This window comes from Marmota marmota, unplaced genomic scaffold, assembly GCF_001458135.2.
Source record: "Marmota marmota marmota unplaced genomic scaffold, marMar, whole genome shotgun sequence".
Lineage (NCBI taxonomy): Eukaryota > Metazoa > Chordata > Mammalia > Rodentia > Sciuridae > Marmota > Marmota marmota.
Genome location: NW_025999900.1, coordinates 59,774,858 through 59,792,523, shown reverse-complemented (window position 1 = coordinate 59,792,523; position 17,666 = coordinate 59,774,858). Strand labels below are relative to the sequence as shown.

General features: G+C 59.0%; 1 protein-coding gene across 1 annotated transcript in view; it reads left to right on the top strand.

The window, feature by feature from the left end:
* The window catches only part of Syne3 (spectrin repeat containing nuclear envelope family member 3), a 51,385-nt gene that overhangs the window by 122 nt on the left and 33,597 nt on the right, over positions 1 to 17,666 (top strand). The window contains 6 exon segments of the mRNA XM_048799289.1: positions 2 to 49; positions 5,318 to 5,490; positions 6,745 to 7,054; positions 13,400 to 13,561; positions 14,493 to 14,843; positions 16,948 to 17,081. Coding sequence (XP_048655246.1) covers positions 2 to 49; positions 5,318 to 5,490; positions 6,745 to 7,054; positions 13,400 to 13,561; positions 14,493 to 14,843; positions 16,948 to 17,081 — 1,178 coding nt within the window.

The window sequence follows — 17,666 nt, the reverse complement described above, 5'->3', positions numbered from 1 at the left end:
CACCCGCGGGCCCCGCGCTGCCCTGGAGGCCAGGCTGCAGGAGACCGAGGTACGTGGAGTGCTGGCCCCGGTGGCTCTGCGGCCTTGGCGTGTCCCTCCCCGTAGACATCAGGCTTCCGGCCCGTTAGGTGGCAGGGGAGGCCAGTCTGTGCTGTCACGCTCTGGCCCGTGCTGTCACGCTCTGGCCTGTGCTGTCACACTCTGGCCCGTGCTGTCACACTCTGGCCCCTGCTGTCACACTCTGGCCTGCGTGACATTGGGTTGCAATGCAGACTCTGGCCGGGGGCGGGCGCAGGGCTGAGAGTCTATTTCCGGCGAGTCCCATGGTAGACGTTGCTGCTGCTCTTTGGGCACATGTTGGTAGTAAGGGACTGGAGCCTGCCCTCTTTTCCTGTGGTCCTAGCTGAGCAGCTAGGTGGACCCCACTCCGCTGGCCCTTGCCTCTTCCCAGCCTCTGTGAGGAGGGTCTGGGTGGGCCAGGTCTGCCTTTAGCAGGATGGGGAGGGAGCTCTGTCCAGTGACAGAAACGATGACCTGATCTCTCCAGCGCTGGGCTCTGTCCACCACCACTGGGGCACAGGAGGGCCTGGGTCCACAGAGAACTAAGCAGAAGTGTTGGTGCCAGTGCCTGAACTGGCATCCTGGTGCCCTGGTCTGAGGGTGGGCTACCCAAGGGACAAGAGCAAAGAACATCAAACCAAGATTCAGAGACTGGAATTGTAATTTCTATGATGATGTTAGACTGCTGTGTGGCGTCTGCAAAGTCCCTATCCCTCTCTGGGCCTCAGTTTTCCTTTCTTTAAGTGAAGTAGTTGACTTAAACACCTCTGGGGTCATGTCATTTGGAAATATCATAATTCTAATTTACCACTGAGCCACATCCCCAGCCCTATTTTGTATTCTATTTAGAATCAGGGTCTCACTGAGTTGCTTAGCACCTCGCTTTTGCTGAGCCTGGCTTTGAACTTGTGATCCTCCTGCCTCAGTCTCCCAAGTAGCTGGGATGATAGGCATGAGCCAGTGCACTTGGCCTAACATTTTTTTGTTTGTTTTTGTTTTTCTTTTGCTGTTGGTACTGGAGAGGAAAGCCAGAGGCCCACTACAACTCAGCTACACCCTCAGCCCTATTTAAACTTTTTCTATTTTGAGACAGGTTCTAACTAATTTGCCCAGACTGGCCTCTAACTTGCAATCCTCCTGCCTGGGCCTTCCGAGGCACTGGGATTCCCAGTAGCTGCCGCTGCACCCGGACAGTGGTTCTGATTAAGGGGAGGGCCTGCCTTTTCCTGTGGCAAAACCCTGTACCTCCCACTTAGCTTTGGCAGTCCTCACCCCCATCCTGTGGGTTTCTGTCTGGGTTCCCTCTTATTCTGTGCATTTGTTGCAAATACCTCATTTGGAACATTGTCGCCCTTTTTGGATGAGGACAGTAAAGATGAAGAATTTGCATCACCTTTCAGAGTCCAGGTCTGGCTTAGGTGGCAGAGGGAGGAGCCACCTTCTGCATCCTGCAACTGGGGGCCCAGTCTCCAAGCGCCTCTGGAGAGCCCTTTCACTTGGTCTCGCTCTCTGTTCTCATCATCATTCAGGGGAAAGCCTCCCTGACAGAGCCCTTGAGAGCCCCGCCCCTTTCTGCCATCCCTGGCCTGGGGCGTGGAGGTGGCTGAGACACACCCTATTGTCCAGAGTCCGCGGCCTAAGGGAATGGTACCAAACATCAGGGCGACCACACAGCCCGTGTGGGGATCCTCCCGAAGTCGGGTCCCATGATGTACCCTCCTCCTCTGCAACCTCCCATGGCTCCCCATTGCCCAGCAAAGACCAAACAATCTTCACCTGGGATCCAAAGCCTCCCCTGCCACACGACCCTGCTCTCCCACCTCAGCTGCCTCCCGTAGCCTCCTGGGGGTCCTCTGCTGGCAGTGCCCTTTGGCTTGGTCTGAGTGGGCAGTGAAGTGAGTGCCTGTCCCTCAGTCTTTCCTGACCAATCTCCCTCTCCTGCCTCCCGACCTCTGTGAGCACCAGGGCCCTGCACGTGGGTCCCAATCCTCTGACCCTTGGTAGCTGTGTGGCCAGGAGGGGTCCTTCTGGAACCTCGTCTTCCCAAGGTAGAGCAGGGGACAGCTGGCCTTGTGCTGCCAGAGGCTGCAGGAAATGAGACTCCTCGCAGGGCGTGCGGGGCCTGGCTGGGGGCCGAGGTTGCCCAGCATGAGCAAGGCCTGGTCGCAGCCCTGCGCTGCAGGAGGGAGGGAGAACACAGGAAACGCCCCCTGTCCCTGGCCCCTGGGGGGCGGTGGGGGGGGACAGGGGCTGCCCACAGCGGCTGAGGCCTGGGTTCTGGGCCTGCACCTGGGCTCCAGCTCCTACCCTGGCTGGCACCTGGGGAGTGTCCCCAGCTCTAGGAGCTTTGTCCTGCTCCTGGGGACAGTGACAGTCCCTGCCTTACAGGAGGGAGGGAGCGTGAAGGCCAAGGACAAAGGCCTCTCTGGCTGCTCTGTGGAGACAGCTGGCTCCAGGCCTTGCCCTCGTGCAGTTCATCCCCCGCCCAGCCTTGCTGAGCTGGTCCTGGGGCTCCCAACTCCCCTCCCAGCGTCCCCCTGTCTTGTCCTCTTCCTTCCTGGCTCCCAGCCTCCAGATCCTGCTGGACTTAAGGACTCCTGGCCTTGACTCCCTCTCTGGCTTCTAGGCCCCGTTCTGGTCAGGGACATTCCAGCATTTCCTGGGACTCGGCTTTCAAAAGCCAAATGCACCCATCCCTAAATATATCTTGCTCAGACCCCCTCTAGTGGTCTACCCTGTCTCTAAGACTTGGCAGCCATGCTGCCTCCTCCAGGAAGCCCTCGGGGATTTCCCAGGTCTCTCCTTGAGCTTCCTCATGGTTCCTTTTCACAGTCACTTGAGCTCTTGTTTGCAGCCTGGAAGTGCCGGCTTCATCTTGTTCATGCGGGACCCCACTGTCCAGCACAGCGCCCCACTGCTCAGCTGGTCTTTGCTGGGTTCAAACCCTGGTTAACCCCACTCCAATCCCCACGTCACCCCCCTTGCCCACACTGGCTGCGGCTCAAGGGCTCCTTCCCAGGTGGCTGCGCACCCCTGGCCAGGCGCTCCTGGCCACCCTCTGCTGGTTATGGACCAGGGGAGGAGCATACCATGGGGCAGCGGAGGAGGGCAGGGTGGACTGTGGGAAATCTGGTCCCCAGCTCAGCCACAGCCCGGGGCTTCTCCCAGCCCCAGGCCCTCAGGAACACCCCAAGTGTTGACTTTTCGGGGCAGGTGTCTCTGCTTCAAGCCAGGGGGGCTTGGTGTTCTGCATGGGGACCGCCAGCTCCTCTCCTGTTGCAGGGAGCCACAGAGGACTCGCCTGCAGAGGGAGGAGCATCTCGGTCTCCCACGTCTGGAATTCCTGGCCTCCGCCTCCCGGTGGCTGGGACTACAGTCATGCACCCCTGTGCCCGCCTGGGCGCCCTCATTTGTAAGACTGGGATTGCCAACGTGCCCGTCTTGCAAGCCTGGGGATGTGGGGTCCCTCTGAAAATTCTGGGAGTTGGAGTCACCACGTCCTTGGAGGAGGTTTATTAATAACCAGTCAAATCTCTCTCTAGATGGCAGGACATTTGTCCTTGGCCTTGTTGTGGAATCCTGTTCCTGAGTGATGTGCAACGGCCTACCTGGGGAGTGGGTTAAGAGGCTGGAGCCCTGGGGTTTCAATCAGGCACTGGCCACTCCGGCCTCTTCGTCCCCACATGGCTGCCTGCTACTGAGCAGTTGCAGGGGACCATACTGGTTGCTTGCGGCAGCCCTGCCCTGTGGGACCTGCCACATCCCAAATAAGACCTCTTTCCTCTGGGGACACCTGCTCAGCTTCTCTCTACCTGTGCCCCACCCCACTCCCCTGTGCACACAAAGGCCACCTGCAGGAGCAGCTCGGTTAGTGTCATGGGTGGGGACGTCCTTTACACGGTCACCATCCTGAGGAGGATCAAGAGGGGTAGGGGCCAGTGCCCTTTGCTCAACAGTTTGCTTTCTTTGCTGTGACTCTTAAATTACTACATGAGGTGGGCAAAGGGGTCAGGCCCAAGGGGCCGGATGGCCTGCCTTGGCCACAGCCCTCAGCGGGGCAGCACCGACACTCCAGCCACAGAACAGGGTCCGAGAAGCCAGGCTCCAGGACCTCAGCCAGGGAAACCGACAGCTGGCCCCAGGGAGGCCGCTGGGAGCTGAGCCTGCGCTGCGCCTGAGCGTTAGGCAAATGAGCAACTCCAGGAAGCACAAAGCCGCGGAGCAGCAGGTGGTGACAGCAGGTGACAGAGGTCCTCTAGCTCCTGACACACTGCCACCCTGGTGGCCTATCCGTGACCTCCCGCTCTGTGGGCTAGAGGACATAAGTCCTGTGACAGGGGTCACACAGTAGCAGGGGGTGGAGTGGGAACGCAGTGTTGGTCTGACCCAGGGACCAACACTTGCCAGCCCTGGAGCATCAGAATAATAATGTTAATAATCAGAGGCTCACTCCTTGCCAGACCTTGCACGTTCCTTTGGGTCCTCCTGCCACCAAGAAGTTGATGCAAGATAAGGTTAGCCAGGCAGGGGACACCCCCAGGAGAGGTGACAGGCAGGGAGGAGCTGGGAGGCTGGGAGGCAGGACAGGTCCCAAGGCCAGGGGAGCAAGGGGGGCTGGTGGGAGCAGCTCAGGCCTCTGGGGATCTCAGGGCACTTGGCAAGGCCCCAGGTGTCTCTGAGTTAAAGTGGCCCATCAGGGACCCCTGTGTCTCCTAGATATAGACCTGCCATGTGTCCCTGCCACAACTGGTCACCTGTGGGAGTGGCTGTGGGACCACGGCCCTGGTGGGAAACAGGGTTGCTGATTCCAGAGGCTGCACTGGGCCCCTGGGCCATGCTGGCCCCCCATAACAGACCTGAGAGGACCGTCTGTGACATGACTGCATGTGTTTTCTCTTTTCGTCCTGAAAAAACAATCGGAGAGGCAGACGGTGGTCATTCCACCTCAGAGTGAGAAACCTCCATTTCACAAATGAGATCACGGAGCTCAGGGCGGGCTGAGAGGTGTCGGACAGACCAGGCCCAGTGGGCCTGCGTACTCCCAGGGACGGGCCAGCAGTGCCGGGCTCCTCCTCTTCTCCTCCCTGGGAGCCAGGAGCGGGTCACCCATGGTCACGGAGGAGGGGGTGCAGGGCGGGGGTCTGAGCCCCGGTCTCCAGCCCCAGGGTCTGGGCTGTCAGCTCCGAGCCACTGTCTTCTTGAGCCTGGGCCTGTCTGTGTGTGCCCAACCCTGGGAAACTGGCTTTTGTGCCCACAGAAAATCTGTCAGCTGGAGCCCGAGGGGCGCGTGAAGGTGGATGTGGTGTTGCGGGCGGCCGAAGCGCTCCTGGCGTGCTGCCCCGAGGACCAGAAGCCGGAGATCCTGGCCCGGCTGAAGGACATCAAGGCCCAGTGGGAGGAGACCGTCACCTATATGACTCACTGTCACAGGTAGGGCAGCCAGGACAGGGGACCCCACCAGGGTTGTCGACCCTCCTTGGCCACCACCACACTGGCCTGGAACCTCTGTCCAGGGGGCACTTCTCGGTCTTGGGATTCCTGGAACAGGATGTTCTTTGGGGTTCGGCTCCAGCCTGCCTGCCTCTTCCTCATTAGTATCCAGCTTAATGATGATAGTAGATACGGGGAGCCCCAGGTCTGCTAACGAGTCCTGGTAGACTGCTCACGCGTACGCCCTCCAGGATAGCCCCCGAGAAGAAGACCTGGCCTGCCAGCTTTGGCCCCATGCTCTGCCTGCACCAGGGAGCCCGGCTTGTCGGGGAGGGGTTGGAGAGGAGAGACGGAGACTAGACAGACCTGGCCTCCACTGGAGCCCGGTACTTGCTGTGTGGTCTTGGGAAAGTTACCTGACCACCTTTTTTTTTGGTGCTGGGATTGAACCCAGGGCCTCATAAATGCCAGGCATGCGATTGACCACTGAGCCACATCCCCAGCCTCTGAGCCACAGGCACTTCCTCCAGTCACGGGGGCCGCCAAGTGCTCCTGAAGGTTAGGGGGATGGAGGAATGACCAATGGCAAGGGCAAGGCTCGGTGCTGTCTTCCAAACCCTCCCACTCAAAATTCCCAACAAGGTGGCTTGAGGTTTGCTGGCTGGAGCGAGAGGGCCAGGTCCACCTTACAGATGGGAGGGTTCTGCATGTGGCTCAGGGGCCCCTGAGGCCGGTGGAGAGGCGTGGTCACGCTGAGAGTTCACGGCGCCCCTGGAACCCACATGCAGGCCGCAGTCCCCCACAGGATAGTAACTAGCAAACCAGAGACACCACTGCGTCTGCACGTTGATGGCACAGTCCTGGGTGACCTTGTCCTTCCTGACTGAGGACAGACAGCACATGGCAGGGCCCCAGGCCATGTGTTCAGAGTCCCTGTGGCAGGGAGATTTTGGAGGGATTGCTGTGCTGATCGTGGAGCTGGGGTGCTGCTGGCTTACTGCTGCCTGAGCCGCGTCACTGGCTGGTGGTTCTCAGGACATACCTGATGCTGAGCCGCAGCCTCACTGGGAGCTTATTAGCAGGACAGGAGGGCCTCTTCCTGGAGGACCGAGCGAGGTCTAGAATCTGGAGTGTCCACCAGCTGTCCAGTGACCCTGTCTCCATGGCCCCTGGTGCTGGGGCGGGGACAGTGGCATGGCCCCTGCCCAGGAGCCAGGCGGCACCTCCTCATGGCCTCGTGCTCTGTGCCCACAGCCGCATCGAGTGGGTGTGGCTGCACTGGAGCGAGTACCTGCTGGCCCGGGACGAGTTCTACCGCTGGTTCCAGAAGATGACGGTCACTCTGGAGCCCCAGGTGGAGCTGCAGCTGGGCCTGAAGGAGAAGCAGTGGCAGCTGAGCCACGCCCAGGTGCTGCTGCACAACGTGGACAACCAGGCCGTGCTCCTGGACCGGCTGCTGGAGGAGGCGGGCTCCCTGTTCAACAGGATCGGGGACCCCAGCGTGGACGAAGAGGCCCAGAAGAGGATGAAGGCCGAGTACGATGCCGTGAGGGCCAAAGCCCAGGTGAGGCCAGCCGGGCCCTATCCAGCCACCTCCCGGCCATCCATCCACCGTTCATTGTCCAGCCGCCCAGCACCCATGCCCCCGACCTCCCTTCAGCACCCTCCTGGCCACCTTCTCCCTCCTCACCACCTGCCTCCCACTGCTACCACACCTGTCTGGCCCCCACCCTGTCCACTGACCCAGCCAGGCAGCCCTCTACCTCCCCATCTCCCCCCCAGCCTAACCTGTTCATGTGCTCAACCTGGTGATCACCCACCCATCATGTACCTGCCCCTCAGCCCACCCACCTCGTCACCCACATTCACCCATCTCTCTCCCCGTCCACCCCTCACTCACCTGCCCTTATCTACTGTCTCCATCCACTGATCCACCACCCACCAGGCACCTATCCGTCACCTGCTACCTACCCGTCCATCTGCTGCACCACCCAGCACTCACCATTACCCACACGCCCAGAGTCGCTCAGGGCTTGATGTGCCTGGGTCTGAGTCCACAGGTGGTGACCAGTGGCTGGTCACTGTGCTGTTCTTCTCCACCCGAGCAGCACCCTTCTCTCTCATCCCTCCCTCCTCCCCCTCCTGTCGCTCGCCTACCCCCGCCCTCTGCCTGTCCCTTGCCCACCCTGCCTTGACTCATTGGGTTACTGAGTTCATGTGATGAAGTTCTGTTTGGTTCTTTATTATGTCCACTTATTCTTTCTTTATCAAATGTCCTTTTTTTCCTGAAGTCTCCTGTTCCTCCTGGATGCGGATTGTATTCTGAGCATGTGTACTTCTCGGTCCCCACGGGGCTGTTCAGGCAGCTAAAGCCCCAGGGTCTGGTGCTACTGCTCATGTGTCTCCTGTTGGGGGGACTGTTTCCCGGGGGGCTCTGGGAGTGGGAGCTGTGAGTCACCCCAAGCAGGCTTTCTCTGTGTGTCCTCGGGGGTGGAACATGCCCGACCTGCAAAACTCCCCTGGGAATTTACCTTCATAGTCCCCCCGGGGATTCCCGAATTAAGTGGGTTCTCTAAACTGAACCCCACACCCAAACTGTGGGACAGGCCCCTGGCTCTGTATTCCGAAGGTGACTGGTTCTGTCTGTTAGGCCTAGTCTAAAACACGGGTTTCTGTCTCACGCCGGCTTTATGGACGTATGTGTTTCTAGTTGCCCTTGGCTGGTGTGGGCAGGAAGCCCACCTAGGGGCTCCCTTGTAGGGGGTCTCTGCTTCCTCTGTGGCCAAAGTTCACGCAGAGTCCAGCCTGAGCGCTCAGCCCCAGCTTCTAGAAACCAAGCCCAGTGCGCGTCATGGGGAGTTCTCCGCAGCTTCCCTCCTGGTCTGGGGACTGTTCCTTCCCACTGTGCCAGGTGTGGCTGGGGGACAGGGCTCGCTCCCTCTTCCCCACAATCCCGCTGGCTGGCAGGAGGACAGCCCGGGGCTGGAAGTCTCCTGGGCTCCTCCCGTTCAGCTCAGGGGAAACAAGCGCCATAATAAGCAGAGACAGGGAATTGGTGGGGAGCAAGGTGGTCCCTGAGTGAAGAGACTGAGTTCAGGGTCAGGCTGCCGCTTCCCAGCTGTGTGGCCTGGGGGCCGCTCCCCTGCTCTGCCGGGTTGCCAGGGCTGCATGAGACACCTGTGAGCTCTTTAAAATCAGCAGTGTTTTCCCAGCGTGGAGGACAGCCTCTGCACCAGGTGGGTGGGAATAAATAGCAACAGCACCCATGTTGGGCGTGCAGCAGGTGCTCAGGGCTGTTTGCTGGATGCACAAGACCCCACCCCTGCAGCAGGAAGGGGAGCAATCCGCAGGGCCCCAGTGGGCAGTGGCAGAGGTCCTAGGACAGCTGCTCAGGGGTCAGGAACTGGAAGGGCAAGGCGGGTATCAGGTTTGTTCTTGCAGGTGTAGCAGCTGATCTCATCCAGCAAGCCAAATCCCAAGTGGCCAGGGCAGGCTCAATAGCAGTTCTCTCTCCAGGTCTCCCCTTGGGCCTGTAAAGGGCACAGTGCTGGCCCCTCATCCTGACTTTACAGAAAACAGGTGCCTGTGCCAAGCAGCAGAGCCCCTAGTGCAGGGTGCAGAGGAGAGGAAACGGAAGCCGCTGGTGTCCACGGGGTGGGCGGATGCCAGGGTGCTGGCTGAGCACTAATTCTGGCCCCAATGCAGGAATGGTCACCTCGGAGAGTCTCACTGTCATTCCAGGGGACTTCCCCCTCACATGGGCCAAAAACCTGTAGAAATGGCAACTCTTATCAGGAAGCACTACTTTTTACAAGCCTCTTCCTGTCTCTGGCCTCACTCGATTCCTGCAGCCTTCTTATGAAGTAGACAAAGAAGATGTTATTGGGCTCAGTTTTCATACAAAAAAAAAATACAAGGGTCTGACAACCCTGGCCACTGGATAGAGACAGAAGTTCTGGGTGGCTCCCTAGGTGCTCTACCTGCAGCTGGGCCTCAGGTCCTGGGCGCATCAACACACCTGGGCGCATCTTCCCTCAGTGCTTCTGCGGGTCAGGCTGGGAAGTGACAAGCAGCAGAGGTGGGGGTGCTCGGGACCCCTGAAGGAGGGTGCGTGTCCTGCCAGGTTTCTATGAGGCTTGGGGCGGGCGGGGGGGCCGGGGTGTGGGTCCTCCACTGAGACAGTAGCAGTGTGGGGGCAGCTGCCCTGGTGGAAGGCCCCCAGAGTTGCCAGAAGAGCTGGTCAGTGTGACTCTGATGTGGCAGTGGGTGCTGGTGTGTGGGAGTGACTGGATCCTGATTCCAGAAGTGAATCCATTTGGCGTTTTCAGCTGTTGGCTGAAGTCCCTGGACCCTGGATTTTCTCTTCCTGGCCCCAGAGGTTCGGCAACACTCCCTACTCCCAGGGAACCCATTCAGTTTTGGATGGGGAGGGATGTGGCTCTCGGTGAGGCCTTCCTCATCTTCCCCAGAGCTGACTGAGGGAAGACCGAGGTGGACAGAGGGCAGGGCCAGGCGGGCCCTCCGGGTCCTCTGCAGGTCCACTCAATGAATCTTTCCAGGTTGAGGAGCCAGAGTTTCCACCAGGTTCCCAGAGGGTGCCACAACCTTGGAACACTGACAGGCTACCAAGAGGGCTGTGGCCCAAGGTCCTCGTCAGCACAGTGGGATCTGGCCCCGGGGAACCAACCTCCGGGGCTCACCCTGGCCTGCCAACCCTGGACACAAGGAAAATGCTCGGGCTTCGTCCCAAGCAGGAAATGCAGATCCAGTGGCCCCAAAGATCCTTGGTGGTCCAGAGTCCCCTGGTCACCTGCTCTGCGTGTTTGATTGCCGACCTCACTTTGCATGAAAGGCTCCCTCAGGGCACCCCAGTGACTGCACCAGGGCCTGTGAGGGTCGGTCCTGGGAACTTCCTCTGGGTCCAGGCCTGACCTTGGGGTGGGGAGGGTCCGATGTTTGTGGGGAGGGGACCAGCGTGTCCTCTGGACGGTGAGATTCTGGGTTGGGCAACAGGCTGAGCCGAGCTGAGCAGAGGCACAGGCTGGCCCAGAGCAGGCGGAGGGAAACTCAGGCGGGTGGCCTGTTGCCCAGAGTGTCCTGCTTGTTTGTGTTTAATCCACTACTTCCGTTTGCCAAAGCACAAGATGAATAGCAGCGTCCTCTTTCTTCCGGCCTCCCCCCTCCCCCCGTGGGCCTCAGAGAAGGGGTGTTTTTCTGGTACCTCGGCCAGTGGTCAGAGACGCAGATCCACACTGCCCTTGCTCACTGGCTGGGCTGTGACATCCCTGATGGCTCCGCTGGGCCACAGACGGCTTGATTGTTGGGTCTAACGAGAAGGCGGAGCTCTCTCCCATGTGTCACCCCTGACATCTTCCCACGGCCATGCTGGACCCTGCCGTGAGGGCTGCGCCTGGCACGGATCTCGTCTGGATCCCGGCCCTGCCCGCTACTCCTCGTGAGCGCCTGCTTCCCATCACCGAGACTTTTATTTACTCTGGATGTGGTGGGTGCCAGCACCTCATCACTCACACACTGGGCACCTCCCGTGGGCCCTTCCTGGGGACATGGGGAGAGGAATGCACTTCCCTCCCACATCCGTCACCATCAGCATCCATGGGCCAACAGCCTCCGCTGGCTGCTCCCAACCCACGACCCACGGTGTTTACAGATGAACCTTCCCTGGGAATGGGGGAGCTGGGCGGGGGTTCTGATGGATGCCAACAGTCCCTCGGGGCTTGGGGAACTGGCCAGGTTCTAGCACCCTCCCCACGGCTGCAGGGGACGGTTCCTGCCAAGGGTCTACTTTGGGATACAGGCAATTGTTTTGAGAGAACTGCTCAGTTCTTCCCTGAGAAGCTTGGTCTGAAGCCTGGGAGTCTCCGTCTCTAAAATGGGGGGTTTTCTCCCCTCGTGATGGTTGTCACAGAGGGTTAAATGGATCGGTGTTCTAGGTTTGGTGAGAAGCCTCTCAAAGGAGAGGGAGCTTACACAAGCCACTGGGGACGTTTTTCCGGTCCACTTGTCTGTTTCTCTTCCCAGTTGAGAGCTTCTGACTTAGCCTCATGGCAAGCAGGGGCCCCCTGGACGTGGCCTCTCTCCAGGATGAAAAGCCCAGGTCAGCAAACTTCAGTCCTTGTGCCAAATCCAGCCCCGCCCCTGCTTGTGTCTGCCCTGGCAGCTGGCGGGGGGTTCCACATTTTTAAATGGTTGGGAGAAGTTAAAAGCTGAATGTTTCGTGATGGCAAAATGGCATGAAATCCCAACTTTACTATCCAAAATGAAAGCTGTGTTGGAACATGTCATCCTTGACACGCTGGCTAAGATTGCTCCTGTCCTACAACAAAGTGGCTGTTATGTGGCTGGCGGATTGCAACAGAAATCAGGCGGAGGGCAAAGCTAGACCCCATGCCGTGCAGCCCTTGATAGAAAGTCTGCCAGGCCTCACTCGAGCAGTGATTTGGGGTCTGACACTTGAGGCTTGAATCTTGATTCTGTCAAGAGTGGCATGACCTCCTGACTCTAGTTTGGACAGTGGCAGGAGAGAGGTTTTGTGGCATCATGTTAAAGAAGATAATGCTTAAGTTCCAGTCACACTATGGAACGAGCCGCTGTCTTTTCCCTTCTCTTGACTGTCCCTGGAAAGTCCCTTTGATGGCTGACACCCAGGGTCTGCTCTTCCTGTCAGGAGGCACACCTAGAGCCGGCCCTGAGCTAGATGACATAGTGGGGCAGCGTTGTCTGTAGTGATCTCCTGGTCCCCCTGAAGGTAGAACCTGATGGAGGGGTGCTGGGCTAGAGTTGCATCCTCGTGTTTTGGAAATACCCTGGGCCCCCAGGGTAGTGGGCAGAGCTTCAGAGAAAGAAGGCAGGGCCCTGAGGTCAGCTCTGCCAGGTGGTGTTGTGTACTGTGCCAGAAGAAGCCCTGGGAAGCAGGGGATAGTAAACTATGACTCATGGTTACCAAGTGCTTCCTCGCTGATGGGCACTGTCCTTAGAGTGGCATAAGCCCTGGCTCATTTCATCTCCCTGCACCCCAATAGGGTTGTTAGGAAGGAAGAGACTTGGGCATACAGGAGTCCATTACATGCCAAGGTTCCAGCCACAGGCAGTGGGCTCCCTGGCCCAGGGCCTTGACCACTGGACCACAGAGCCTCATGCCAAGGACCTGTCTTGGGATGCCAGAATTTATAACTTGCATTTAAGCCTGGGACAGTAGAGAGCCATCGAGGGGCTTAAGGAGACAGCACTGTGATCAGGGAATGTCTAAAGAACAGTCTCTAAGAGCACAGTAGGTCTCACAGCAGGGATACTGTCATTTCCCCAAGTATCAACTATCCTGCCTCTGGGGCGTTAGACCTTCAGTGGGACTGGCTGAAGGTCAGATTCTAGCCCATGGAGAAGGGGGCAGCCTGCATTTGTGGCATACCCTGAAGACATGGTGTATTGGGCTAGAACTGCCTGTTGGCCCTGTGTTGCCACCAGGTTTGCCTTCCCACTGTCTGAGCCTGGCGACCTTGGGCAAGTCCTTTCACCTCTCTGAGGCTCAATGTCCTCATCTGTCAAACCTGAATAATCACAAGGACATCACTCCCCCGGAACACTGTCCCTTCCAGTGCTGAATAATCACAAGGACATCACTCCTCCGGAACACTGTCCCTTCCAGTGCTGAGCACCATGGTGACGCCAGGAGAGTTCAAGGAGCTTGAGTATGTGAAGCTCTTAGCGGGTCACCATGGTGCTGAGCACCGGAAGGGACAGTGTTCCGGGGGGGAGTGTTGTCCTTGTTGTCACCAAGCCCCAGGTGTTGAGTGCCATTCCTAGGACACAGCAGCAAAGAACACCAGCACTAGAGTTAAAGGCAGGGACAGCCAGACGGGGGCCCCTCACAGCAGGTTCCCCCCTCCCGCAGGACCGGGTGCACGTGCTGGAGCGGGTGGCCCAGGAGCACCAGCAGCACCAGGCGACCGTGGAGGAGTTCCAGCTGTGGCTGAGGGCCCTGGTGGAGAAGGTGCACGGCTGCATGGGGCGGGGCTGCGCGTTGCCGGCCACGCTCCGCCTCTCAGCGCTGCGGGTACGTCCCAGCCCGAGGCCCCGGACGCCTCGGAGGGAGCGCCCCCCGGCGGCAGGTTCTGAGTTACAGTTAACAGGGCAGCGCCTGGGCACAGAGCCTGCCCTGAGCAGGAGCAAGGCATCCAGCGCTCAACGCTGGGGGTCTGGCTGCTTCACAGTAGTCCGGGAGCCAGGGGCCATTTTTGGACACGCAGGACCACAGCAGCGTGGTCTAGACCCGTGGGTTTGAAGGCAGGCATGTGGCAATGTCCAGACACACTTGTATTTGTCACAACTGGGGGTGGGTGAGCTGAGATCAGGGATGCTGCTAAACACCCTCCGATGACCAGGACAGCTCTGCAGCAGGGGATGACCCAGCCACTCATGTCAGTAGTGCCCAGGTGAAGAGCCCTGGGTGGACCTTGGTCCCTCAGTCCAGAGACGCTGGCCTTTGTGACTGCATGTCCCTGGAGAGACCCCGGCTCCCTCTGCTAAGTGAGTGGGCAGGTCATCCTCAATAATTCAAGAGCCATGTGGCTCCTGATGGGTGTGTTTCGTATTCGTATTTAATGGACTCACCTTTTAAAATGTTGATGAAAGTTATTCAGAAAAAAAAAACACATTGTCATAAATGGAAACCCAGCACCATTCATTATATAAAACACAGTGAAAATGAGTGGTTCTCTCTGTCCCCACAGTGCTGTCTGTCAATGGCTCTGTGCCTTAAAAAGATGGACCAGTGCCCCAAAGTGCTAAGTCAGAGAAGCACCCACCCAACCGACTTTCTCCTTGACCTAATCAAAGGCTTGAGAAGGGCTGGGGAGGGAATCAGGTCCTCACCCTGCCGCCCATCCTGGGGCAGAGTCCACCTGGGCAGCCCGAACCCAGGAATCCAGGGATGAGTGCCCGCGTGGCATCCCAGGTCTGCTTTCCCCCTGCCCTTCCCGCTTCAGGACATCGCCAAGGATTTCCCCCGGGGCGAGGAGTCTCTGAGGAGGCTGCAGGAGCAGTCCGAGGGCGTCATTCAGAACACCTCTCCTCTGGGCGCGGAGAAGATCTTGGAAGAACTGGAGGAGATGTGGAAGGTCCTGGAGAAGCTGCGCGGCCTCTGGGAGGAGGAGGAGGAGCGGCTGCAGGGACTGCTCTCGTCCAGGGGGGCCTGTGAGCAGCAGATTGGGCTGCTGGAGGCCGAGCTTGGAGAGTTCAAGAAGGGACTTCAGAGGCTGGCCCAGGAGGGCCTGGAGCTTGCGGGGAAGGAGGCAGGGACCGAGGACGAGCTGGTGGCCCGCTGGAGGCTGTACTCGGTGAGTGGTGTTTGGCCAAGCCCTGGAGCGGTCCAGGTGTGTGAGCCTGGGGGTCACCACTCGGAGCTCCTCCGTGGGACAGAAAAGCCACCAAGCCTTACGCACACTCCCTTTGGCTTCCTGGGTCTCTGGTACCTTCCTGGAGGGGTAGAGGACAAATGGGTGTTCACCCCCATTTTCCAGATGAGGAAACTGAAGCCCAGAGAGAATCCCCCCCCCCACCATTCCCAAGGTCACATGGTGAGCTAGAGAGTAAACACCAGAGGTAGACAGGGCCTCAGAGCCCTCCCTTGGTGGGCTTGGGGTGGACATCTCAGTAGAGAACAGGCTGTTACAACAGAAAGAAAAGCTTGTAATGAAGACATGACGAGTGACAGACACAGCAGTGGGGGAGTCTGGGGAGGCCAAATGGAGGATGGTGGGGTGGACTCCAGACCCAATCAGAGGACACCCTGCTCCTATACACTCAGGAGATGTGTTAGTCACCATCCTGTCATATCACAGAATACCTGAGGCAATTCACTTATAAAAAGGTTTGCTTTGGTTCATGGTTCTGAAGGCTCCAGTCCATGATCTAGTGGCCCCATTTCTGTGAACCCCTGGCTCATACCAAGAGCTCATCTCATGAGTCAGGAAGAGGAAGAGACTGGGGCCCCAGAGTCCTCCCCAAGGGCACGCCGCTTCCCCCAAGGACCTAGGGATTTCCCGGTCTCATCTCCTCAAGATCCACAGCATCTTCCAAATGCATCGGCCTCCTCTCCTTCTAATCTTTGCCCATAGACAAAAATATTTTTGGAGGTAGTAGCAGGCAGTGACCAAGGGCATGCCCTCTTTCGGTTTTCTTGAGATTCAGTCCTGTGGCAGACCAGGTCACACTGCAGCGATCATCTTCCTGCAAGGGAACTGTTTCCCCTCCGCGTGAGCAGAAGGTGCTGTGGTCCAGGGTTAGGGCCGGGAGACTCTGGGGCCAGACCTCCTAGGATCAGCCCTGCTTCCTCCCCTCGCTTTTGGGATGGCTTTGGGAGAATTGCTTTAGCCTCGGTTGCCTGTGAACTGGGGGAAATGACAGAGCCTTTGGAATTGCATCTGCCACAAAGGCAGGCTCCCCACTAGCCCCGCTGCCCACTAGTGGCCCACATCACCCGAGCGTCTCCTAGAATCCCTCCCAGAGCTTCCTTCCTTTGATCCTGTTCCCGAGGATTCCCTGTGACTAAGCCTAACTGGGGCTGCCCGTGGGTCCATCCCTGTGCAAGGAGGTTCTGAGGTCAGCTCAGGAGGGCAGAAGCACAGGGCTGCCTCTGGGAGCCTGGGTGGCAGCCGCCCTGGGCCCCTGATTTGCCCTGAGTGCCTGCCTGGTCAGTACCACTGTCCCCTGTGGCTGGTGGGAGCATGCCCCTTGTATCCTATGGGACAGTTTTCAGGCCTGCCCTGAGTTGCTCCCGAGCCCCAAAGTGCTCTCTACCACCCCACCCTGCCTCCTCCTGAGCAGGAGCCCAGAGGGGCTTGAGTTCTGTAGGTCAAGGTCAAATTCCAATGTCCCCAGCCAGCAGGAAAAGGCAGCCTCTGGAGGGGCTGATCACAGTGAGGTGAAGCGATTTGAGCGTGGTCACCACACGCACTTTCTGGTGGTCCGTCCATAGAAGTAGAGATTCACAGAGCACCCTGTGGTGCACGCTCCATTTTGTGCTGACGAAGTGGCCCAGCCATTAGGCACACAGTTTGCAGGTTTCACAACCGTCCAAACCGCTAAGCCCGAGTGTCCTTGTATAGAACATGGGACAGCCTCTCTCCAGGCTGGTGGTGAGGCTTGGGTGGATGGGGCACCTGGGGCGCTCTGCAGGGGACGGCGTGCCCTCTGCCCTGGGTGTTTGTGCATGAGGAGCTGGCACTGCCACCACAATGTTCAGAGGCAGGTGACAGTAAGAACTGCAGCTCAGAGAGGAAAGGCCAGCCCTAGGAATGAGCTGACGGGCCCCAGCCCCTGCCCTCGGTGACAGGCTCCTCCAATCTGGCACCACTCACTGGCCTGTGCTCAGCCCCCTGCGACCTGTGGCCATCCCCTTGAGGAGCCTCATCCACCCTGGGGTGTCATCCTGTCCTGCAGGCAACACGGGCAGCGCTGGCCTCCGAGGAGCCCCGGGTGGCCTGGCTACAGGCCCAGCTGAAGGACCTCGTGGCCTTCCCCGACCTGCAGCCGCTCTCCGACAGCGTGGTGGCCGCCATCCAGGAGTACCAGAGGTACCCGGGGAGCCCAGGGTGGCAGGACTGTGGTGCACCTGCCTCCCGCTGAGTGACCAGCTGCTGCGGGTCCTCCCTCAGCTCAGGCGCTGGGTCCTCTAGGTCTGTTCTGGGTTTCGCTCCTAAAAGAGGCCTGGACTTTGTTTCTGTCCTTGGTGGGCAGCCCAGGCGCCCATTCCATCAAGTCTCTTCACGCCAGTTAACATCGGGAAGGGTTCACCACGCAGTGGCCCAAGGGAGGGCTACTCAATAGGTCAACAGCAGTCCCCTGCCTCTGGCCCCTCTGGGACCTCAAGAGCATCTTCAGACCAGCCTCTGCCTGTCCCCTTAGCCGGTGGGCAGAGCCTGGAGTGGAGAAATGGCTTCCCTCTGAGGCCTGAAGCAGCATGGAAATGTGGGGTGTGGCCCTCTTTTCCCCCCGAGACGTGCTAACACAGCACAGCGGCCGCACACCTCTGCTGGGTACGGGCTCCCTCAGAGGCAGAGCAGGGGTCCAGCTTGTGGTGTCTCTCCTCCCACAGCTGTGCTCAGGTCCCCCTGTCTAGAATCAAGATCACGGCCTGGGTCCTCTGTGAGGTGCTCCAG